Below are 24884 nucleotides of genomic sequence, written 5' to 3'. Positions count from 1 at the left end.
GATCTTATTGAATGGTGGAGCAGGCTAGAGGGGCCGAATGGCCTACTTCTGTTCCTAATTCGTCTGTTCATATGTTCACCTTAAATCTGTGTCCTCTGGTTACCAATCCTTCTGTCACTGGAAATCGTTTCTCTCCATTCACTTTATCAAAACCATTCTTGATTTTGAACACGTCTACCAAATCTCCTCTTAACCATTTCTGCTCTAAGGAGAGCAATCCCAGGTTCTTCAGTCTTTCTAAGTAAGTCCCTCATCCATTGTACCATTCTAGTAAATCTCTCCTGTACCCTCTCTAAGGCCTTGACATCCTTCCTAAAGTGCGGTGCCCTGCATTGGCCAGAATACTGCAGCTGGGACTAATCAATATTTCGTAATGGTTTAGCATAACTTCTTTACTTTTGTACCTAATGGGCTGGATTTTCCCAGTTGAGTCACTATCCTGACATTGGACTCAATTCCCAGTTGGGAACCTGGAAGGGGCCATAGCAGGATGTCATTCGCGATCTTCCCAGATTAAGGAACCACCTCATGGAGCCCCGTCCAATTAAGGACGACGGGTGGACCAGTGAATCGGGAGGCCCAATGAGAGGGCATGCAGTGATGTCCAGCTGGCAGCCTCACTGGAGGAGCTGCTGACAGACAGGAGACCGTGAGGGTGCCTCAAAATGGAGGCGTCCTGTGCAGGATTATAACAAGTTAAAAATCCCTCGTGGCCACAGCTGTCAAGCCATCAGTGTGTGGGGGCAAACCCGTCTGCAGCTGCAAATATAGATGTCACATCCCAGCAGGTCTGTGCTGGGTTGATAGAGGAGGTATTGATGGCCCTTTGGCTTGCCGCTGCGAGGTCACCTCCAGTTAAATTCCAGGCTCTGGCCTCAGCAGGGGGCCTGACCGCTGTTGAGAAGAACCCAGCGGCAGCAGCATCCCTCCCCCAATTGGCCCATTCATGGACCTGATTGGCAACCCATCTCTGCCGGAAGGGTAGCCTCTGCCATGCTCAAATGCCTCCAGCAAGATCGCCCAGAGGCAGGGATGAGTCGGGTAGCTGAACCAAAGCATTCTTTTTCCAAATTTGATCCTGATCCCGCCTCCACAGGACCAGGAAAGTTCAGCGCTATTCCTCTGTCAATAAATGAATGATCCCATATGTTTTTTTAACAGCCTTCTTGATTTGTTCTGATACCTTCAATGGTTTGTGTCTTATAGTTGCACAAATAGTTCACATGTCCATTTAGTTTTAACATAGAAACATAGAAAATAGGAGCAGGAGTAGGCCATTCGGCCCTTCGAGCCTGCTCCGCCATTCATTATGATCATGGCTGATCATCCAACTCAGTAGCCTGTTCCTGCTTTCGCCCCATACCCTTTGATCCCTTTAGACCCAAGAGCTATATCTAACTCCTTCTTGAAAACATACAATGTTTTGGCCTCAACTGCTTTCTGTGGTAGCGAATTCCACAGGCTCACCACTCTCTGGGTGAAGAAATTTCTCCTCATCTCAGTCCTGAAAGGTTTACCACGTATCCTTAGACTATGACCCCTGGTTCTGGACTCCCCCACCATCGGGAACATCCTTCCTGCCTCTATCCTGTCAAGTCCTGTTAGAAGGTTTCTATGAGATCCCCCCCTCACTCTTCTGAACTCCAGCAAACATAATCCTAACTGACTCAGTCTCTCCTCATACGTCAGTCCCACCATCCCAGGAACCAGTCTGGTAAACCTTTGTTGCACTCCCACTATAGCAAAAACATCCTTCCTCAGATAAGACCAAAACTGCACACAATATTCCAGGTGTGGCCTCACCAAGGCCCTGTATAATTGCAGCAAGACATCCCTGCTCCTGATCTCCAATCCTCGCGCTATGAAGGCCAACATACCATTTGCCTTTTTTACCCCCTGTTGCACCTGCATGCTTACCTTCAGCGACTGGTGTACGAGAACACCTAGGTCTTGCTGCATATTTCCCTCTCTCAGTTTATAGCCATTCAGATAATAATCTGCCTTCCTGTTTTTGCTACCAAAGTGGATAACCTCACATTTATCCACATTATACTGTATCTGCCATGCATTAGCCCAGTCACTCAACTTGTCCACATCACCCTGAAGCCTCGCTGCATCCTCCTCACAACTCACCCTCCCACCCAGTTTTGTGTCATGTGCAAATTTGGAGATATTACATTTAGTTCCTTCATCTAAATCATTAATATATATTGTGAATAGCTGGGGTCCTAGCACCGATCCCTGCGGTACCCCACTGGTCACTGCCTGCCATTCGGAAAAAGACCCATTATTCCCTACTCTTTGTTTCCTGTCCGCCAACCAATTTTCTATCCATCGCAATACACTACCCCCAATCCCATGCACTTTAATTTTACATGTCATTGGATAGACATATGGATGAAAATAGAATAGTGTAGGTCAGATGGTTTCACAGGTCGGCGCAACATCGAGGGCCGAAGGGCCTGTACTGCGCTGTAATGTTCTAATTCTAATTCTAATGCTAATCTCTTATGTGGGACTTTGTCGAAAGCCTTCTGAAAGTCCAAATAAACCACATCCACTGGCTCCCCATCATCAACTCTACTAGTTACATCCTCGAAGAATTCTAGTAGATTTGTTAAGCATGATTTCCCTTTCGTAAATCCATGCTGACTCTGTCCGATTCTACCACTGTTCTCCAAGTGCTCTGCTATAAAATCTTTGATAATGGACTCTAGAATTTTCACCACTACCAACGTCAGGCTGACTGGTCTATAATTTCCTGCTTTCTCTCTACCTCCCTTTTTAAATAGTGGGGTTACATTAGCTACCCTCCAATCTGTAGGAACTGTTCCAGAGTCTATAGAATCTTGGAAGATGACCACCAATGCATCCACTATTTTTAGGGCCACTTCCTTAAGTAGTCTGGGATGCATACCATCAGGCCCTGTGGATTTATCAATTTCCCCAACACCATTTCTCTACTGATACTGATTTCTTTCAGTTCCTCTCTCTCACTAAGCCCTGTGTTCCTCAACATTTCTGGTATGATATTTGTGTCCTCCTTTGTGAAGACAGAACAAAAGTATGCGTTTAGTTGGTCAGCCATTTCTTTATCCCCCATAATAAATTCCCCTGTTTCTGACCGTAAGGGACCTACATTTGTCTTCACCAATCTTTTTCTCTTCACATGCCTACAGAAACTTTTACAGTCGGTTTTTATGTTCCCCGCAAGCCACCCATAATTACAGATGTTCCTTTATCGCATACATCTCTAATTTCCTGTTTAATGCCATTCCCAGCATCACCACTACAGTTTGGGGGTCTATAGACATCCCCCACTAACGTTTTTTGCTCCTTAGTGTTTCTCAGCTCTACCCATACAGATTCCACATCGTCAGAGCTAATATCTTTCCTCACTATTGCGTTAATTTCCTCTTTAACCAGCAATGCAACTCCACCGCCTTTTACTTTTTGTCTGTCCTTCCTAAATACTGAATATCCCTGGTCACTCTGCAGCCATGTCTCCGTAATCCCGACTATATCATACCTGTTTACATCTATTTGCGTGATTTGTTCATCCACTTTATTGCAAAGCCTTAAGGCTTGTCTTTTTAACATTACTTGTCCCCTTCCCACTATTTTTCACTGTGGCCCTGTTTGATTCTGGCCCTGGATTTCTCTGCCTATCACTTTTCTTATTCCCCTTACTGTCTTTTGTTCTTGTCTTTGATTCCCCCCTCCTCTGACTCCTAGCAAAGGTTCCCAACCCCCTGTCATTTTAGTTTAGACCCTCCCCAACCACTCTAGCAAATACTCCCCCAAGGACATCAGTCCCGGTCCTGCCCAGGTGTAACCCGTCCAGTTTGTACTGGTCTCACCTCCCCCAGAACCGGTCCCAATGCCCCAGGAATCTAAAACCTTCCCCCTCACACCATCTCTTCAGCCATGTATTCATCCGATATATCCTGCTATTTCTACTCTGACTAGCATGTGGCACTGGTAGTAATCCTGAGATCACTACCTTTGAGGTCCTACTTTTCAACTTACTTCCTTTTAGGACCTCATCCTTTTTTTTTAACCTATATCATTTGTACCAATGTGTACCACGACCACTGGCTGTTCAACCTCCCCCTTCAGAATGTCCTGTAACCGCTCTGAGACATCCTTGACCCTAGCACCAGGGAGGCAACATACCATCCAGGAGTCTTAATAGAGGTTTTCAAGATGCTGAGAGGTTTAGATAGAGTAGATCAAGGAAAACCATTCCCCCGGCGAGTGAGTTAATAACCAGGGTGGCACAGTGGTTAGCACCGCACCCTCACAGCTCCAGGGACCCAGGTTCGGTTCCTGGTACTGCTTGTGTAGAGTTTGCAAGTTCTCCCTGTGACCGAGTGGGTTTCCTCCGGGTGCTCTGGTTTCCTCCCACATGCCAAAGACTTGCAGGTTGATAGGTAAATTGGCCATTATAAAAAAATGGCCCCTAGTGTAGGTAGGTGGGAGGAGAATTGTGGGGATGTGAGAGGGAAAGTGGGATTAATGAGTTCCTTCGGGTAGTGTCCTAGGCCTAACCATCTTCAGCTGCTTCATCAATGACCTTTCTTCAATCATAAGGTCAGAAGTGGGGATGTTCGCTGATGATTGCACAATGTTCAACACCATTCGTAACTCCTCAGATACTGAAGCAGTCCGTGTAGAAATGCTGCAAGACTTGGACAATATCCAGGCTTGGGCTGATAAGTGGCAAGTAACATTTGTGCCACACAAGTGCCAGGCAATGACCATCTCCAAGAAGAGAGAATCTAACCATCTCCCCTTGACATTCAATGGTATTACCATCGCTGAATCTCCCACTATCAACATCCTAGGGGCTACCATTGACCAGAAACTGAACTGGAGTAGCCATATAAATACTGTGGCTACAAGAGCAGGTCAGAGGCTAGGAATCCTGCAGTGAGTAACTCATCTCCTGACTCCCCAAAGCCTGTCCACCATCTACAAGGCACAAGTCAGGAGTATGATGGAATACTCTCCACTTGCCTGGATGGGTGCAGCTCCAACAACACTCAAGAAGCTCGACACCATCCAGGACAAAGCAGCCTGCTTGATTGGCACCCCATCTATAAACATTCACTCCCTCCACTACTGACGCACAGTGGCAGCAGTGTGTACCATCTACAAGATGCACTGCAGCAACGCACCAAGGCTCCTTAGACAGCACCTTCCAAACCCATGACCTCTACCAACTAGAAGGACAAGGGCAGCAAATGCATGGGAACACCACCACCTGCAAGTTCCCCTCCAAGTCACACACCATCCTGACTTGGAACTATATCACCGTTCCTTCACTGTCGCTGGGTCAAAATCCTGGAACTCCCTTCCTAACAGCACTGTGGGTGTATCTACCCCACATGGACTGCAGCAGTTCAAGAAGGCAGCTCACCACCACCTTCTCAAGGGCAATAAATGCTGGCCTGGCCAGTGATGCCCACATCCCATGAATGAATTTTTAAAAAAGTATAAATGGGTGGTTGATGGTCGGTGCGGACTCGGTGGGCCGAAGAGCCTGTTTTGGTGCTGTATCTCTCTATGACTCTATCTGTGGTTAGGCACCTTAATAAGGCAGTACAGACAAAACTTTGCTCCACACCTAACTTAGGTGGGACTTGGACAGTATTCCATTACTATGTTTTACTGAGCTAATAAACATTGTTAGTGTTTCCACAACAACAGCTTAACATTAATACTGTGCCAGTCAGGTGAAAAAATTGGAATGCTTAAGGGCAGACGGAGTTGCAGAGAGATTCTTAAGATACCTTTCAAGCAAATGAGAGAGGTAGCAAGGTGTTTAAAAAGAGACATTGTAAAAAATAATTCTGAACTCCCCATTCTGCAAAGACCACTTGTTTGTTAAGAAGGGCTAGAGATCACCTGATTCATAGTCAATTTTACTGTAACATTAGGTTTCATAGTAAGATTACAGCACTGATCAATTCTGGGCACCACACTTTAGGAAGGATTTCAAGGCTCAAGAGAAGATGCAGAGGAGATTTACTAGAATGGTACCAGAGATGAGGGACTTCCATTATGTGGGGAGACCATTGCAGGGCTATGGAGAAGGAGCAGGGGAGTGGGATTAATTGGATAGCTCTTTCAAAGAGGCGGCACAGGCACAATGGGCCGAATGGCATCCTTCTATGCTGTATCATTCTATGACTCTATCTAACGTAGTAGATTTCTTTAGTTCCTTCATGGCATCATTATATCCAATAATCTTAAAGCCCTTGTGCATCACACAACCTGCTCAGAAACTTCTGTCAACACTGATAGGTTCTGTGTCCACTAGAGTGGAGAATGATTTTCCCAAAGATTATCCTTTCTGGTGGGGATGTGCCTCTGCTCTGTCCTTCAATAAATTTTTTCTCTAGTCCTCCTCATCACACAGTATAAATCCTCATTTTTTAATTTATTAATGGGATCTGAGCATTGCGAGCAAGACCAGCATTTATTGCCCTTGAGAAGGCGGTGGTGAGTTGCCTTCTTGAACCGCTGCAGTCCACATGGTGTACACCCACAGTGCTGTCATGAAAGTTGTGCAAGGCAAGATTGAAATTCGTTATGTGTAAAATATCATCAGTGAATAAGGAACCTACCATTATTATTTTTGGCACAACACTGCATAGAATTTACAACATAGAAACAGGCCTCCCACTCTACATATTTCATCTCCCACTAATCAGCATAGCCTTCTATTTCTTTCTTCCACATATGCTTATCTAGCCTGCCCTTAAATGTTATTCACCTCAACCACTCCCTGTGGTAGTGGGTTCCATATTCTAGCCACTCTCGGGGTGAAGAAGTTTCTCCTGAATTCTCTATTGGATTTATTAGTGTCTACCTTATATTTATAGCCCCTAGTCTTGGTTTCCCCACAAGTGTCTGCCCTTTCAAATCCTTTCATACTTTTAAAGACCTCTATCATGTCACTTCTCAGTCTCCTGCGTAAGTAAAGAGAACCCGTTTCCAATGCCTGAAGGGTGGTTAACCAGAGGGTACAGATTTAAGGTGATTGGCAAAACAATGGGAGTCAATCTGAGCAAAACCTTCTTTATGTGACAAGTGGTCAGGATCTGCTGATAGGGTGGTGGATACAAATTCAATAGTTACCTTCAAAAGGGAATTGGATAAATACTGATAGGAGAAACAATTGCAGGGATCTGGGGAAAGAGCAGGAGAGTGGGTCTCTGGATTGCTCTTCGATTGAGCCAGTGCAGACTTGATGGACCAAATGCTTCCTTCTGTGCTGCACTGTTCTATGATTCAAAAGAGTGATTTAATTTGGTGGGTTCAGCTGTTTAACTGTTTGGATTTTGCTCTTACAACTAATGATGCTATCTAATTTCAATAATGAGATGACATTGTGTCAGGATTCCATTCTTCTACCTATGATTGTAGAAATGGAGAAATGGTTGAGAAGTTGCTCGCTGCTTTGTTACTCCTTTGGATGGAGTATCAAAATAACTGACATCAAGCAAGTAGCACATCCTAGTGAAATTAATTAAGGCCTAGGGCTTGAATTACAAATTGGTCTGAAGTCAAAATCTCAGAAATACAATACGTTGCAGCTGACAAGGAGCTCCATCACAGGGAGCCTAAATTGAACTTGGTGTTTAGTTAGAAAGACTGTGAACGTTTTATGAAGCATTTGTTAGTTTGCAGTATATCGGATATCACCGGACAGGAGAGCATAAACCAAAGCATTGTCCTTACTTGGCAAATCACCAAATGGCTATTGAACATTACAAGTCATGCAATGCTGATCCAACAGATAGTACTGTCATTTGGCTAATACTATTTAAAGCAGTGTCCTGTTCCACCCTCTCCCCACCCAACCTCACCCTTTCGCCTCTCCTCTTTTCAAGTGTGGGTGCAGTTCTACAGGTGACAGAGGTTTTCTCCTGCTTCACTCACATGATCAATCAAACCTAGTGGTGGCAGCTGACTGAAATGTTAGCTGTGGCTCATTTGGTGGCACTCTCACCTCCAAGTCAGAAGGTTGTGGGGTCAAGTTCCACTCTCGAGGCTTGAGCACAAAATCTAGGCTGACATTCCAGTGCAGTGCTGAGGGAGTGCTGCACTGCCAGAGGTGTTGTCTTTCAGATGAGATATTAAACCAAGGCTTTGTCCGCTCTCTTAGGTGGACAAGATCCCATAGCACTATTTTGAAGAAGAGCGGGGAGTTCTCGCCTGTGTCCTGGTCAATATTTATTCCTCAATCAACATCACAGAAACAGATTATCTGGCATTATCACATTGCTGTATGTGGGAGCTTGCTGTGTGTAAATTGGCTGCGGTGCTTCATACATTATAATAGTGACTAGATTTCAAAAGTGCCTCATTGGCCGTAAAGTGCTTTGGTATGTCCTGAGGTCAGAAAGGTGCTATTTAAATGCAAGTCTTTCTTTCATAGAAGGCATCACATAATCTAATCCTGATTCTGTCCTCAATCAGCACTCACACACAAAGACTATCCAAATTGAGTCTCTGGATAGTGAGAAGCAGTGAGAATTCTGGCTAAGTTACTCGTCTCCCTCTTTAGCACAGGGTGTCGAGGCAAATTGTAATGAACCAACCTTTGCTAACTCAGCACAGACTAGGACTGAAGTTGTGATCTTGCTGTGTTGTTTTTAACTTGATGTTGTCTATAAAGAAATGGTGTTGGTCATCCTGGTCACTTATTGAGTATTTCTAATAAATAGCCGAGTCATTCAAACCAGCAATGTCCAGGTTTACACCCAGTTAGCTGATATCAGCACAGGGAAGCAAAATTACAGAGAATTTTACAGCGTAGAAACAGGCCATTCAGCCAAAATGGTCCATGCCAGTGTTTGTGCTCCACACAAAACTCCTCCCACCCCTCTCCATCTCACTCAATCACCATATCCTTCTATTCTTTTCTCCCGCATGTGTTTATCCAGCTTCCCTTTAACTGTATCCACACTATTCACCTCAACCACTCTCTGTGGTAGTGAGTTCCACATTTTCACCACTCTCTGGGGAAAGAAGGTTCTCCTGAGTTACTGATTGGATTGCATAGAATCATAGAATGGTTACAGTATAGGGAAGGCCATTCCGCCCACTGTGTCCATGCTGGCTCTCTGCAAGAGCAACTTACCTAGTCCCACTCCCCTGCACATTTTTTCTCTTCAGATAATTATTCAATTCTCTTCTGAAAGCCTTGATTGAACCTGCCTCCACCACACTCTCACACAGTGCATTCCAGATCCTAAACACTCACTGAACCTGCCTCCACCACACTCTCAGACAGTGTATTCCAGATCCTAAACACTCACTGAACCTGCCTCCACCACACTCTCAGACAGTTCATTCCAGTTCCTAAATACTCACTGAACCTGCCTCCACCACACTCTCAGACAGTGCATTCCAGATCCTAAACGCTCACTGAACCTGCCTCCACCACACTCTCAGACAGTGCATTCCAGATCCTAAACACTCACTGAACCTGCCTCCACCACACTCTCAGGCAGTGCATTCCAGATCCTAAACACACACTGAACCTGCCTCCATCACACTCAGGCAGAGCAGGGCGGCACAGTGGCGCAGTGGTTAGCACCGCAGCCTCACAGCTCCAGCGACCCGGGTTCAATTCTGGGTACTGCCTGTGTGTGCTTGGGATTTCGCCGGGTGCTCCGGTTTCCTCCCACATGCCAAAGATTTGCAGGTTGGTAGGTAAATTGGCCATTATAAATTGTCCCTAGTATAGGTAGGTGGTAGGGGAATATAGGGACAGGTGGGGATGTGGTAGAAATATGGGATTAGTGTAGGATTAGTATACATGGGTGGTTGATGGTTGGCAAAGACTCAGTGGGCCGAAGGGCCTGTTTCAGTGCTGTATCTCTAAAAAAAAACCTGCCTCCACCGCACTCTCAGGCAGTGCATTCCAGATCCTAAACACTCACTGAACCTGCCTCCACCACACTCTCAGACAGTGCATTCCAGATCCTGAACACTCCCTGAACCTGCCTCCACCACACTCTCAGGCAGAGCATTCCAGATCCTAAACACTCACTGAACCTGCCTCCACCACACTCTCAGACAGTGCATTCCAGATCCTAAACACTCACTGAACCTGCCTCCACCGCACTCTCAGGCAGAGCATTCCAGATCCTAAACACTCACTGAACCTGCCTTCACCGCACTCTCATACAGTGCATTCCAGATCCTAAACACTCACTGAACCTGCCTCCACCGCACTCTCAGGCAGTGCATTCCAGATCTTAACCACTCGCTGAGTAAAAAATGTTTTTCCTCATGTCGCTGTTACTTCTTTTGCCAATCACCTTAAATCTATGTCCTCTAGTTCTCGATCCTTCCACCAATGGGAACAGTTTCTCTCTATCTACTCTCTCCAGACCCCTCATGATTTTGAACACCTCTATCAAATCTCTTCCTAATCTTCTTTTCTCCAAGGGGAACAAACCCAGATTCTCCAACCTGTCCAATAACTGAAGTTCCTCATCCCTGGCACCATTCTCCTGAATCTTTTCTGCACCCTCTCTTAACATCCTTCTGAAAGTGTGGTGACCAGAACTGGGCACAATACTCCAGTTGAGGCTGAACCAGTGTTTTATACAGGTTTATTAGTGACTATCTTATATTTATGACCCCTAGTTCTTGACAATTCGCTAAAGTGCTCAACCTGATCACTATCTCATGAGCCTGTATAAAAATGCACATGTTGCCATTGGGTGAGGACAGAATCTCGTTCCACCGTGTTGCCCATTGTCGTCAAATACGTTCACATTTGAATAACGGCCACTTGGACAAGGTGACAGAATGCCTCTGGTGCCCGTGGAATGTGCTCCAGGAAGGAATCAATACATTTGGAAATGGAAGAAAAGGGAAGAAAACCAAGAAGAAGAAAAATGTATGATAAATGAAAGTGACTATTTTCCTTATTTAACAGCAGGTTTTTTGGTGAACCAGGCTCTCCAGACTGAGCAGCTGCCAGTACAGAGTGCTGCATCCCATGGTCAAACAGACATGGACTACATGACAGGATCATTAGATAACAACTCACTCCTGAACCAGCAACAGCATGACATTCAACAGGCTTCTGTGGAATTGCCACTACAACTTCTACACACTGTGAGTTCTTGACTTTATATATTTCGATTCTGCACACACCAGTTTGCACAATTCCTCCACTACCTGGGTGACCAGTGTTATGACAGTGCTACTATTTTTTTTAAAGTATTTTTTTGAGGACTCATTTATTTTAGAATGATGGACATTGTTTTATTTGGGAAAACTGAAAAAGATGGTGGGAAAAGATTTCACTTCAGCCCAGGACCCAGTGGAGAGCTATTTAAATTTGTACAAGCCCACCCGAAATTTGAGGAAAGGGACGGAGAGGCATTTTTCATTTCTTTTGAAATGATAGCCAAACAGATGAAGTGGCCAAAGGAAATCTTGACACTGCTTATGCAAAGCAAGTTGATGGGCAGAGCTCATGAAGTTTATGCCATGCTTTCTGAAGAGGCTTCTGCAGATTATGAGATGGCAAAAAAGGCTATTCTCGCTGCTTATGAGTTGGTCCCTGAAGCTTACAGGTAGAAATTTTGGAACCTCTGGAGACAGCCTGGGCAGACTTATATAGAATTTGAGAGGGTAAAGCAAATTAATTTTAATTGTTGGATGCAGGCACTACAGGTAGAGGCCAGATATAAAAACTTTAGGGCACTAATTCTCCTGGAAGAATTTAAAAATTCACTCCCTCCGATATAAAGAACCCATGTAGAGAACCAGAAAGTTTCAACAGCCAGACAGGCAGTGAAAATCACTGATGATTATGAGCTTGTTTATAAGCCCAAACCCTTTCTCCATCACTCCCTCAAACCCAAGAAGGATAGCAGGTGGGAGGGTGAAAGGAAGGCAAGTAGCTGGGGACAAGAAGGGACAGCTGGGAACACCCTGGGATCTCCTCCTCAGGCCAGAAAGGAAGATGCTGAGGGTGGAAGTGAGGTCTGCAAGCCTAAGTGTTAGCATTGTCACAGGGTGGGACATCTTTGTGCAGAATGCTGGAAGTTGCAGGGTAAACCCATGGGACTTACTGGGGTACACAAGGTCAATGCAGAGAAAGGGGCCTTGACCGAGAGTACAACAGATCAGACTGCAGCTGTAAAGCCAAATACAAAAGCCACTGTGAGTGTGGGGTCGTGAGTAAGATACCTGAGAGTTATAGGGAATTCTTGTCAATAGGAAAAGTAACTCCTTATCCCTCAAGTGAGGTAGGTAAACCTATAGTTATACTTAGGGATACAGGAGCCACACAAATTCTTTTGCTGGGGAAAGGCATAACATTTCCACCAGAGAGCATATTGAATGCCAAGGTTTTAGTGAATTGTATTGGCGGGGAGTATATACCCATACCTTTGTATCGGGTGCGCCTAGAGTGTAACCTAATGTCTGGAATGGTAACTGTAGGAATAGTCCATAGTTTGCCTGTAGACTGAGTTGGCCTACTCCTGGGGAGTGATTTGGCCGGAGCTTCTCCAGTAGTCAAGGAAAGACCAAATGAAGTCAAAGAGACAGAACAATTGCAGGAAAAGGTTCCAGGAATTTTTCCTTCATGTGTAGTGATCCGAGCAATGGCTAAACAAGTTCCATTGTCGGAGGTAAAATTGGCACCACAGATAGACGAATATCTGAAACTTTTTTTGGGGGGATTTGGATAATCCAAAGAAAATGTTCAGTAAGTCTTCTCTGATCAAGACTCAGCAAGCTGATCCAGAGTTAAATAAAGTGGCACAATCGGCTCTAACTGAAGCTGAGGCAAAAGGAGTTCCAGAAGGAAACTATGTTAAATATGTGATTCTGATGAGGAAGTGGAGACTTCCTCACAGACCTGCGGACGAAGAATGGACGGTCGTTCACCAGATAGTGGTACAGTCCAAACATCGCCAGGAAATATTAAGGATAGACCATGAAAACCCACCTTCCAAACCCATGACCTCGGCCACCTAGAAGGACAAGGGCAGCAGTTGTATGGGAACACCACCACCTGCAAGTTCCCCTCCAAGTCACACACCATCCTGATTTGGAACTATAATCGCCGTTCCTTCACTGTCACTGGGTCAAAATCCTGGAACCCCTTTCCTAACAGCACTGTGGGTGCACCTACCCCAAATGGACTGCAGCGGTTCAAGAAGGCAGCTCACCACCACCTTCTCAAGGGCAATTAGGGATGGGCAATAAATGCTGGCCTAGCCAGTGACGCCCACATCCCATGAATAAATTAAAAAAAGAAATTCCTATGGCGGGACATATTGGGATCCGGAAGACCCAATCATGTACAGGTTAACGTTTTTACTGGCCAGGTCTTTCCAGGGACATGCTGCAGTTTTGTAAAACATGCCAGATTGTGGAAAAACCACAACCTGCCATAAAACAGGCACCTCTAATTCCCATGCCAGTTTTTGGGGAACCATTTAGCCAGGTGTTGGTAGACTGTGTAGGACCTTTACCGAAAACAAAAGCGGGACACCAATATATACTCACTATTATGGATATGGCTACTCGTTTCCCAGAGGCTAATCCCTTGAGAACAATTTCTGCTAAGGTAGTGGTAGAGAAGTTAATTCAGTTCTTCACTAGATATGGATTACCGATTGAGATTCAGTCAAATCAAGGTTCCAATTTTATGTCTAAAATGTTTCAGGAGGTTATGGGTAATTTGGGTATAACACAGTTAAAGTCTTCAGAATACCATCCACAGACACAGGGAGCTTTAGAAAGGTAATATCAGACCTTCAAAACGACGATCAGGGCATACTGTCATGAATATCCCCATGATTAGCATAAAGGGCTAGAATTTTATTTATTTGTCACTAGGGATTCAGCTAATAAGTCTACCGGTTTTAGTCCTTTTGAATTAGTTTATGGACATGAGGCTGGAGGTCCTCTAAAACTAATTAAAGAAAGGTTTTTAGAACAGAGGGATATATCTTCCATGTTAGATTATGTATCTGTGTACCAGGAGCAGCTCAGGAACACCTGAAAGCTTCCCAAACAACCATGAAGAAATGGACAGACAAGCATGCCAAGACCCGAACATTTCAACCAGGGGATGAGGTGTTTGCATTAGCCTTTACAGGGTGAACCGCTGAAAGCATGGTTCAGTGGTCCATATAAAGTGGTCAAAAGAATTGGTAGAGTAAATGATTTGATTGACACCCCAGATTGCCGGAAAAGGAATCGACTGTGTCATATCAATATGTTGAAATAATATTATTGCCGGGAGGAGGATAAACAAGCACAGGTATGTCAGGTAGTAGGGACAGGGAAGGATGAAAAGAATAGTGAGGATGAGGCAGAAGGAGGCGTAGACAATTCTCAAATTGAACCTTCTACTATCCAGTTAGCTCATGCTGAATTGTTAGGGAGATTGGACACTATGCTTTCATATTTAGATGCAAAACGACGAGAAGACCTAACAAGGCTACTCACAACATTTAAAGGAGTCTGTAGGGACAAACCAGGATGTCCAACCTTAGCCACACATGATGTGGATGTAGGGGAATCCTCTCCTATAAAACAACATCTTTATTGCTGAAGTCCAGAGAAACAGGCCCAGGTAAAAGCAGAAATCCAATACATGCTGGAAAACCACCAACTTGAACCCAGTCAAAGCAGCTGGAGTTCCCCAGTGGTGTTAAAGCCTAAACCTGATGGTTCAACTAGATTCTGCATCAACTACAGTTACAAAGGCAGACTCCTACCCAATTCCTTGCTTGGAAGACTGTGTATTGACAGAGTGGGTAGTGCCACGTTTCTTACAAAAATAGATTTGTTAAAGGGATACTGGCAGTTCTTTAACACCCCGAGCTAAAGAAATATCGGCCGTTGTCACATCAGTCTTTTCCAATGCCAAATTATGCCATCTGGGCTAAAAAAAAACTCAGCCACTTTTCAGAGACTAATTAACCAAGTGGTAACCTGTGTTCCTAACTGTGTAGTTTACCTTGATGATGTGCTGGGATACAGTGACACTTGGAAGGACCACTTGGAACAACTCGAAGCTCTGTTGAGGAAATTACAATCAGTTGATTAAGTGATAAACCTTGCCAAAAGTGAATTTGCAAAAACGAGGGTGTCATACCTCAGGTTTATAGTAGGCCAAGGACAGGTGTTGCCAAGAACAGCAAAAGTACAAGCATTGGTGGAGTTCCCTACCTCTAGGACTAAGCGAGAAATCATAAGGTTTTTGGGGATGTGTGATTTCTGCTGCAAGTTTGTACCAAATATTACTACTATAGCTGCTCCACTGATGGATTTGCTACAGAAAAAAAAAACCAAGGTAGTGTGATCAGGAGAGTGCCAAACATCTTTTGAGAAGCTGAAAGCCATTTTGATTAATGAACCAGTGCTGGCTACTCCAAATTTAACTAAGTCCTTCAAGGTAGCAATTGATGTTAGTGACCTAGGGGTTGGTGCAGTCCTGTTACAAGATGTTTGATCGGGAATAGAAAAGCCAGTGGGATATTTTTCCAAAAAGCTAAATCGATACCAAAAAAGATATTCAACAGTGGAAAAAGAAACCCTGGGTTTATTATTGGCTCAAGCATTTTGAAGTATATGTCCGCCAAGACTACAGAGAGACACTGGTATATACTGATCATAACCCCCTAGCCTTATGGAAAAATTCAAAAACCAGAAGGCAAGACTATTCTGATGCAGTTTACTATTACAATCGTATCACTTAAAGAGTATCCACATTGCGGGAAAAAATAATGTAATTGCAGATGTTATCTGAGTGCAAAGATGGTACAAAGCAGAACTGTATTAGCTACAGGTAAAGAGTGAATGAGTATGAGTGTGAAAATGTGTTTTAAAATATTTTTCATTTTATGTTTTTTCCCCACTCTTTGTTATGAAACGTATTTGAAAATGGTGTTTCATTCCTCCAAGGATGGAGATGTTATGATGGTGCTGCTTTATTTAAAAAAATTTTTTTTTGAGAACTCATGTATTTTAGAATTATGGACATTGGTTTATTTGGGAAAACGGAAAAGGATTCCATGGATTTTTTTTTACTGGGGTCATTGGAAGGTCTTTTCAACTTGGTTTGTAAACAACCTTTACTAGAAGCTGTCTGTCTTCAGATAAGTACCCAGTTGGGGAGGGGGGGGGGGGTGGGGGTTGACGTGGGGAAGATGTTTACAGAGAAGTGACAGGTCAAGATTTATAGGGGACAGGAGTCTTGACTCTTGAGATATTGTTTTTGATTTCCCTTTGGACAGTGTGTTGAGGTGTGAACTGTTTTGAAGGCAGTTGGAGAAAACCAGCCAAGAGAGCAGTCACCATCAGCTCACCCTCTTCCATCTCTTTGAGAACTTCCTGAGAATCAAGTGTAAGAAATAGAGAAACTGATGCTGCATTTCTCCTGAAAAGCCTGCCAGAAACCCCTGTTGCTGCATTTCTCCTGCCAAACTGACCTTCAACATCGTCTGAAAAGAACTGTTCTAGAAAGATCCCAGTGACAGTCATCTACACACATTTGGGACATCAAACCAAAAAGGGACAACTGACATCTTCCCATATCTTTTTTTTTTCTTCAAGAATTTGCAAGTATTTGGCCAAAGTATTCTGTTCTGTCTTTATTTTTGTAACAGAGCTCTAAGAGAAAATCTCTATTTCTCGGTTATTTTTTTTAATACATTCATGGGATGTGGGTGTCGCTGGCCAGGCCAGCATTTGCTGCCCATCCCTAATTGCCCTTGAGAAGGTGGTGGGGAGCTGCCTTCTTGAACCACAGCAGTCCATGTGAGGTAGGTACACCCACAGTGCTGTTAGAAACATAGAAAAAATAGGCAGGAGTGGCCATTCGGCCCTTCGAGCCTGCTCCGCCATTCAATACGATCCTGCATCTAGTCTGTCCAGTCTTGTTAGAATTTTGTAGGTTTCTATGAGATCCCCTCTCATTCTTCTAAACTCTAGCGAATACAAGCCTAATCGACCCAATCTTTCTTCATACATCAGCCCTGCCATCCCAAGAATCAGTCTGGTGAATCTTCGCTGCATTCCCTCCATAGCAAGAACATCCTTCCTCAGATAAGGAGACCAAAACAGCACACAATACTCTAGGTGTGGCCTCACCAAGGCTTTGTATAATTGCAGCAAGACATCCTTGTTCCTGTACTCGAATCCTCTCGCTATGAAGGCCAACATACCATTTGCCTTCTTAACTGCCTGCTGCACCTGCATGCTTACTTTCAGCGACTGGTGCACAAGGACAACTAGGTCGGTACAGTGGCGCAGTGGTTAGTACCATAGCCTCACAGCTCCAGCAACCTGAGTTCAGTTCTGGATACTGCCTGTGCAGATTTGCAAGTTCTCCCTGTGACTGTGTGGGTTTCCACTGGGTGCTCCGGTTTCCTCCCACAGCCAAAGAGTTGCAGGTTGATTGGTAAATTGTCCCTAGTGTAGGTAGGTTGTAGGAGAATTGTGGGGATGTGATAGGGAATATGGGATTAATGTAGGATTAGTATAAATGGGTGGTTGATGGTTGGCACAGACTTGGTGGGCTGAAGGGCCTGTTTCAGTGCTGTATCTCTCTATGACTCTATAAAGGTCTTGCTGCACCTCCCCCTTTTCCAATTTATTGCCTTTCAGATAATAATCTGCCTTTCACTTTTTGCCACCAAAGTGGATAACTTCACATTTATCCACATTATACTGCATCTGCCATGTATTTATCCACTCAACCTGTCCAAATCACACTGGAGCTTTTCTGCATCCTCCTCAGCTCACACTCCCACCCATCTTTGTGTTGTCTGCAAACTTGGATTTATTACATTTAATTCCCTCATCTATATCATTAATATATTTTGTGAATAGCTGGGCTCCTAGCACTGATCCCTGCGGTACCCCACTAGTCACTGCCTGCCACTCGGAAAAATACCCGTTTATTCCTAGGAAGGGAGTTCCAGGATTTTGACCCAGCAACAGTGAAGGAACGGTGATATAATTTCAAGTCAGGATGGTGTGTGACTTGGAGGGGAACTTGCAGGTGGTGGTGTTCCCATGCATTTGCTGCCCTTGTACTTCTAGTTGGTAGAGGGCGGGGGTTTGGAAGGTGCTGTCTAAGGAGCCTTGGTGTGTTGCTGCAGTGCATCTTGTAGATGGTACACACTGCTGCCACTGTACGTCGGTGGTGGAGGGAGTGAATGTTTGTAGATGAGGTGCCAATCAAGCGGGTTGCTTTGTCCTGGATGGTGTCGAGCTTCTTGTGTGTTGTTGGAGCTGCACCCATCCAGGCAAGTGGAGAGTATTCCATCATACTCCTGACTTGTGCCTTGTAGATGGTGGACAGGCTTTGGGGAGACAGGAGGTGAGTTACTCACCGCAGGATTCCTAGCCTCTGACCTGCTCTTGTAGCCACAGTATTTATATGGCTACTCCAGGTTAACCTGTGTGTGTGTGTTTGTGGCTAGAGTAAAAAGGGAACTTTCATAGTTCAGTCTGTGTTTTGTTTCATTACCAATCAAGTCTTGTTTTATAATAAACTGATAATTTTGTTGTTTATTACAGAAACCTGGTTGGTGTATTTTATTCTGGGATAACTGGGTAAACATTTAAATATATATTGTGACCTGTGGAGAAGTGGAACTAGAGAAAAACAGTGCACTCCTCCTGCCTTGGTCGTAACACTAACCACACACCCAGTGTCATTCATGTGGACACCCTTCTCATGGTCGCTCAGCAGAAGCTCTGCACGTCGAGATGTCCCTATTCAAATGCTTTTCCCTATCTCCTGAATTTCTGAAGTGAGACATTTAATTACTGCATGACATTGTTAACAACAGCTCAGGTGATTCTCATTGGAAATTTAACCAGTGTGGGACCTGTTAAAGATCAAGTGGCATCATAATTGTGATAACTCCATTTCTATGACTCTATACAACCTGCAGTTTATAGTGAACATCTTACCCACTAATTCATGGTGTCACCTGGGGCTCAGTGACTAGCGCCCTCTCTCACCTCTGAGTCAGAACGTTGTGGATTCAAGTCCCACCCCAAAGACTTGAGCACATATCCCAAGCTGACACTCCCAGTGTAGGACCATGGGAGTGCTGAACGGTTGGACGCACTACCTTTTGGATGAGACATTAAACTGAGACCTCGTCTGATCTCTCAGTAAAAGATCCCACGGCCAGTATTCAAAGGAGAGCAGTGGAGTTTTCCCTGGTGTCCTCGGGTCAATATTTATCCATCAACCAACATCAATAAAGCAGATTATCTGGTTATTTTTACATCACTGTTTGTGGGATCTTGCTGTGTGCAAATTGGCTGCCGCGTTTCCTACATTACAATAGTGACTACACTGCAAGGGTACTTCATTGGCTGTGAAGCACTTTTGGGATGGCCAGAGGATGTGAAAGGCACTATAGAAATGCAAGTCTTTCTTTTCTTTCTAATTAGTGCTCAAAAACCCACTTCTACTGAAAACATGACAATATCTGTTTTTCTCCATATATAAAATTACAGGAGCATGTGACTTCAAAACATAGTTTTTAAGAATGTAGTTTAATTAATGAGTTGTTAAGATGATAGAGAAAGCAAACATTCCTTCATTATTTCACCTCCAGTTACTGGAGGGCTAGCTGCAGTGTGAATAAAGGTAACCTCAAAGGTCAAGGCTAAAAATTATGTTTGGGATAACGTGCAAGTGCTTAACATGGGTGTGTGACATTCATTTACCGTTTTAACTCATCAGTGGATAAAGGAATGTCATTCAGATGTGTTAAATTGTGATATGCTTTTATGTTATTGCATCCTAAGCTTCCCTAGAGTTACAGGGAGAGAATATGATTTCCATTTACAAGTAACATGGTATATAACATCAGTGGTGCTTGTCAAATGAAGGAGGGTAAGCCAGTGGCTGATTATATTTCATGCTGTGTGGCAATGTAGCTGAAGCATTATTCTACTCTAGGAACAGTGTAAATCATGATTAATAGCATAAGATTTACCCCTTGTCTTCAAAGTATCCATATCGTGAAGTCTACTTCTAGTGATTGGCTTTCTGAATAAACATTAAAGGTGGCATCCTCTGGTCTGATTGAAAACAGCAGACTATGAGTAATCTGAATGAAGCGTTCAGACCCAGGAAATTATCCCATTAAGACAAAAAAAAACTCAACACTTTGAGTTCTTTATAAATGCAGTGTTATTCTGTCCAAACTTTTAAACCTTTTTTTGGCATGGACAATATAATTTGTTGTGTTTGTACAAGTTCTAGTTACCTACTAGAAGAAACAGTGGAACAGGGACTTTTACAGGAGAGAGTCACTTGACAATAAAAGGATGACATCACCTGGAATGTTGCACAGCAAGGACAAGCAGTGACTTGCAGTGCAGCTACTTGTCCTACCACAGCTCACAGCAAGGAGGCAGCGTACATCAGCAGCACTGCAGCAATACTGCTGCTTCAGGTTTCATTGTCACATCTTCATTCTCCAATCTGGGTGGAATAACTGCAAGCTGTGGCTGTTTGCACAACTCCACCACAAACTCAGGGTTCTGATGGTGTAAAAACACAGTTAGAACTGTAGGTTTTTTTGTTGGCAGATAATCTCAGATGAGCAGATTGGTCTCCCTTATCTGTACCTACTTAGTAATCTATAGTTGCCCCAGGTTTCTTCCCTTTCCCTGGTATCTATTATATGTAACACTCTATATCATATTTACATTACAAAGTATTCCAGCACAGAAACAGACCATTCAGCCCAACTGGTCCATGCCAGTGTTCATGCTCCACATGATCCACCTTCCACCCTGCTTCACCTCACCCTATCAGCATATCAATGTAATTTAGTAACATTATTAATTATAATAATGGTATAATGTTATAAACTAATTAATTTAATAACATTTTCTGCTGGTGTTTTTCCTGTTTTTTGTTAAACATAGAACATAGAACATAAACGTAGAACAGTACAGCACAGTACAGGCCCTTCGGCCCACGATGTTGTGCCGAACCTTTAACCTACTCCAAGATCAAACTAACTACCTACCCTTCATTCTACTATCATCCATGTACCTATCCAAGAGTCGCTTAAATACCCCTAATGTATCTGCTTCTACTACCACCGCTGGCAGCGCATTCCACGCACCCACCACTCTCTGTGTAAGGAACCTACCTCTGACATCTCCCCGAAACCTTCCTCCAATCACCTTAAAATTATGCCCCCTGGTGATAGCCCTTTCCACCCTGGGAAAAAGTCTCTGACTATCCACTCTATCTATGCCTCTCATCATCTTATACACCTCTATCAAGTCACCTCTCATCCTTCTTCGCTCCAATGAGAAAAGCCCTAGCTCCCTCAATCTTTCTTCGTAGGACATGCCCTCCAGTCCAGGCAGCATCCTGGTAAATCTCCTCTGCACCCTCTCTAAAGCTTCCACATCCTTCCTATAATGAGGCGACCAGAACTGAACACAATATTCCAAGTGTGGTCAAACCAGGGCCTTATAGAGCTGCAGCATAACCTCACGGCTCTTAAACTCAATCCCCCTGTTAATGAAAGCCAACACACCATACGCCTTCTTAACAACCCTATCAACTTGGGTGGCAACTTTGAGCGATCTATGGACATGGACCCCAAGATCCCTCTGTTCCTCCACACTACCAAGAATCCTGTCTTTAAGCCTGTATTCCGCATTCAAATTCGACTTTCCAAAATGAATCACTTCACACTTTTCCAGGTTGAACTCCATCTGCCACTTCTCAGCCCAGCTCTGCATCCTGTCAATGTCCCGTTGCAACCTACAACAGCCTTCCACACCATCCACAACTCCAGCAACCTTCGTGTCATCGGCGAACTTGCTAACCCAGCCTTCCACTTCCTCATCCAAGTCATTTATAAAAATCACAAAGAGCAGAGGTCCCAGAACAGATCCTTGTGGAACACCACTGGTCACCGAGCTCCATGCTGAATACTTTCCATCTACTACCACCCTCTGACTTCTATGGGCTAGCCAATTTTGTATCCAGACAGCCAACTTTCCCTGAATCCCATGCCTCCTTACTTTCTGAATGAGCCTACCATGGGGAACCTTATCAAACGCCTTGCTAAAATCCATATACACCACATCCACTGCTCTTCCTTCATCAATGTGTTTTGTCACATCTTCAAAGAATTCAATAAGGCTTGTGAGGCATGACCTGCCCCTCACAAAGTCATATGCTGACTGTCTCTTATCAAACCATGCTTTTCCAAATAATCATAAACCCTGTCTCTCAGAATCCTCTCCAATAATTTGCCCACTACCGACGTAAGACTGACTGGTCTATAATTCCCAGGGTTATCCCTATTCCCTTTCTTGAACAAGGGAACAACATTTGCCACCCTCCAATCATCTGGTACTACTCCAGTGGACAGCGAAGACACAAAGATCATCGCCAAAGGCGCAGCAATCTCTTCCCTTGCTTCCCGTAATATCCTTGGGTATATCCCGTCTGGCCCCGGGGACTTATCTGTCCTCATATCATTCAAAATTTCCAGCACATCCTCCCTCTTAACCTCAACCCATTCGAGCATATCAGCCTGTTCCACGCTGTCCTCACAAACGACCAGGTCCCTCTCACTAGTGAATACTGAAGCAAAGTATTCATTTAGGACCTCCCCTACCTCCTCTGACTCCAGGCACAAGTTCCCTCCATTATCCCTGATCGGCCCTACCCTCACTCTGGCCATCCTCTTGTTCCTCACATAAGTGTAGAACGCCTTGGGATTTTCCTCCCATTCTGAAGTTATTAAGGAAGGAATTTGTTTTTGGGTAATGTTAGTTAATTATACACCTGATGATTAAATAACTGAAAACACTGCGACAGTATTGAATAGAATACTGAATCCTGGCTCCTCAGTGATGAATTTGATAAAGCACCCTCCCTCTGTACAGACCAGGAGGATTACAGATCGGTCTGTGCTGTGTTTGCCTGCAGCCCACTAGGATGACAGTAGAGGCTCCACACCTACTCTCACTATCCCAGGACAAACCATGGGGGTTCCCAATCCTGATCACCATCTGGAAAATGCACCCTCCAAAAAGGGTCTGTCTGTAGATGTTTGGTGAGGACAGCATCCAGCTCAAGATGCGATGACCCCACTGTTGAATAGCCTATAGACTCACTGGGGATTAAATTCATTTCAGGCAGTAACACAAAGCGGGCAGTAGTGAATGGGACAGCTGAGTTACATTGGGAATGAAAACCAGGTGGAGTGTTAAACAGGCTGCTGATTTGCTATTGCCTGAGACAACAACAACTATTTGCATTTTTATAGCACCTTTAGCGTAGTAAATGTCCCAAGGCGCTTCACAGGAGTGTTATCAAACAAAACCTGACACTGAGCCACATAAGGAGATATTAGGACAGGTGATCACATTAAATACGGCTCATGGAATTTCTAGGCATAGAAGTTTTTAACTAACTTGTTTCAGGGCAAGAAGATCAGCTTCAAATTGATAAATGTCCCTTTTTTTTTAATCAATGTAAGGTGTACCAGTATTATCCAATGGGTTGGATATATTTACCCTGGTAGTCTAGACATAGCTCTTGCTCGGATTGGGCACTCCAGGCTATCAATATTCCTCCTTGGTGCTCCCTTATTAATCTGATTCTTGACTCAGGACCACTTTATCCCTACCCTCTCTGGGCTCTTAGACTCTGGTCCAGTTCCACTACATCACTGGTCCATGAGCTAATAGATGAAATTTTGATGGATCCAATTCATGAACTTGCAGGGGGAAAAGATCATTACAGCCCGACAGGAAATCATACACAATTTAATGTTTTATTCAGTCGCCATCTTCCAACAACCTACAATGCAGTCCAGTCACAAGCAGTAATGGCTTCCATTCAATCTCTGCATTGGTTTCAAACACCTCTCAGTAATCGGACCTGATGCTTAAGGAATCCCTTAATCTGGTCAGAGGAAACATCAGCTGTACTTAAAATACAAAGCTAAATTATTCCTTCTGAAGAAAGTATTATACAAATACAGGAAATCACAATATGGAGGTAACTGGATTCCATTTCCTGCTCAGTTAATTCTAATCAAGTCATTTGAAATGCAAAAGCCAGTCAGCATGGGACAACACAATTGTTACAGTGACAGTTTCAGCTCTGCAGGGATTGGTTCAGGAGTGAGCCCGTCCCATCCCAATAACCTCAATAGGCTCCCTGCACGTGTGGAATAAGTGCAGAATGCTTATTACCCGGTGGTGGGATAGCCCAGTGAGGCAACAGCCTATAACAGGCTGTTACTTGCCATTAAAGGGGAGGTCAATTTGTTTAGTATGCACAAAAAAAAACTTTTGTCAACAGAAGGAATGGAAGCAAAATGTGAGGAAAATCCCCCTTTGGAAGAGGCTGCCTTTGGGGTCTTCCACCAAGAGTGATGTCTGGTTAAAGCCAAAGCTCAAAATATCTGGATGGAGATCAGCAAGAGTGTAATTGCAGAGTCACATGCTGAGTGCAGTTTACAACATTGATCACATTTGCCATTTAAAAGTTGGGAGAAACATCTTCATCTTTGGACTCCTTGTCTCGAGAGACAATGGGTAAGCGCCTGGAGGTGGTCAGTGGTTTGTGAAGCAGCGCCTGGAGTGGCTATAAAGGCCAATTCTAGAGTGACAGACTCTTCCACAGATGCTGCAGATAAAATTGGGTGTCAGGGCTGTTACACAGTTGGCTCTCTCCTTGCACCTCTGTCTTTTTTCCTACCAACTGCTAAGTCTCTTCGACTCGCCACACTTTAGCCCCGACTTTATGGCTGCCCGCCAGTTCTGGCGATCGCTGGCAACTGACTCCCACGATG

The 24884-nt window shown here is 44.2% G+C and overlaps 1 protein-coding gene across 1 annotated transcript in view; it reads left to right on the top strand.

Moving 5' to 3' along the window:
• The first annotated feature begins 10836 nt into the window (after positions 1-10836).
• The window catches only part of LOC137346450 (forkhead box protein N1-like), a 61005-nt gene continuing 46957 nt past the window's right edge, over positions 10837-24884 (top strand). Inside the window, exon 1 of the mRNA XM_068009900.1 lies at positions 10837-11148. Coding sequence (XP_067866001.1) covers positions 10837-11148 — 312 coding nt within the window. The remainder of the gene's footprint in view (positions 11149-24884) is intronic.

The sequence above is a fragment of the Heterodontus francisci genome, chromosome 30 (genome assembly GCF_036365525.1).
Source record: "Heterodontus francisci isolate sHetFra1 chromosome 30, sHetFra1.hap1, whole genome shotgun sequence".
In the NCBI taxonomy this organism is placed as follows: domain Eukaryota; kingdom Metazoa; phylum Chordata; class Chondrichthyes; order Heterodontiformes; family Heterodontidae; genus Heterodontus; species Heterodontus francisci.
Note: the sequence above shows the minus strand (reverse complement) of the source record. Positions and strands in the feature narration are given on the sequence as shown.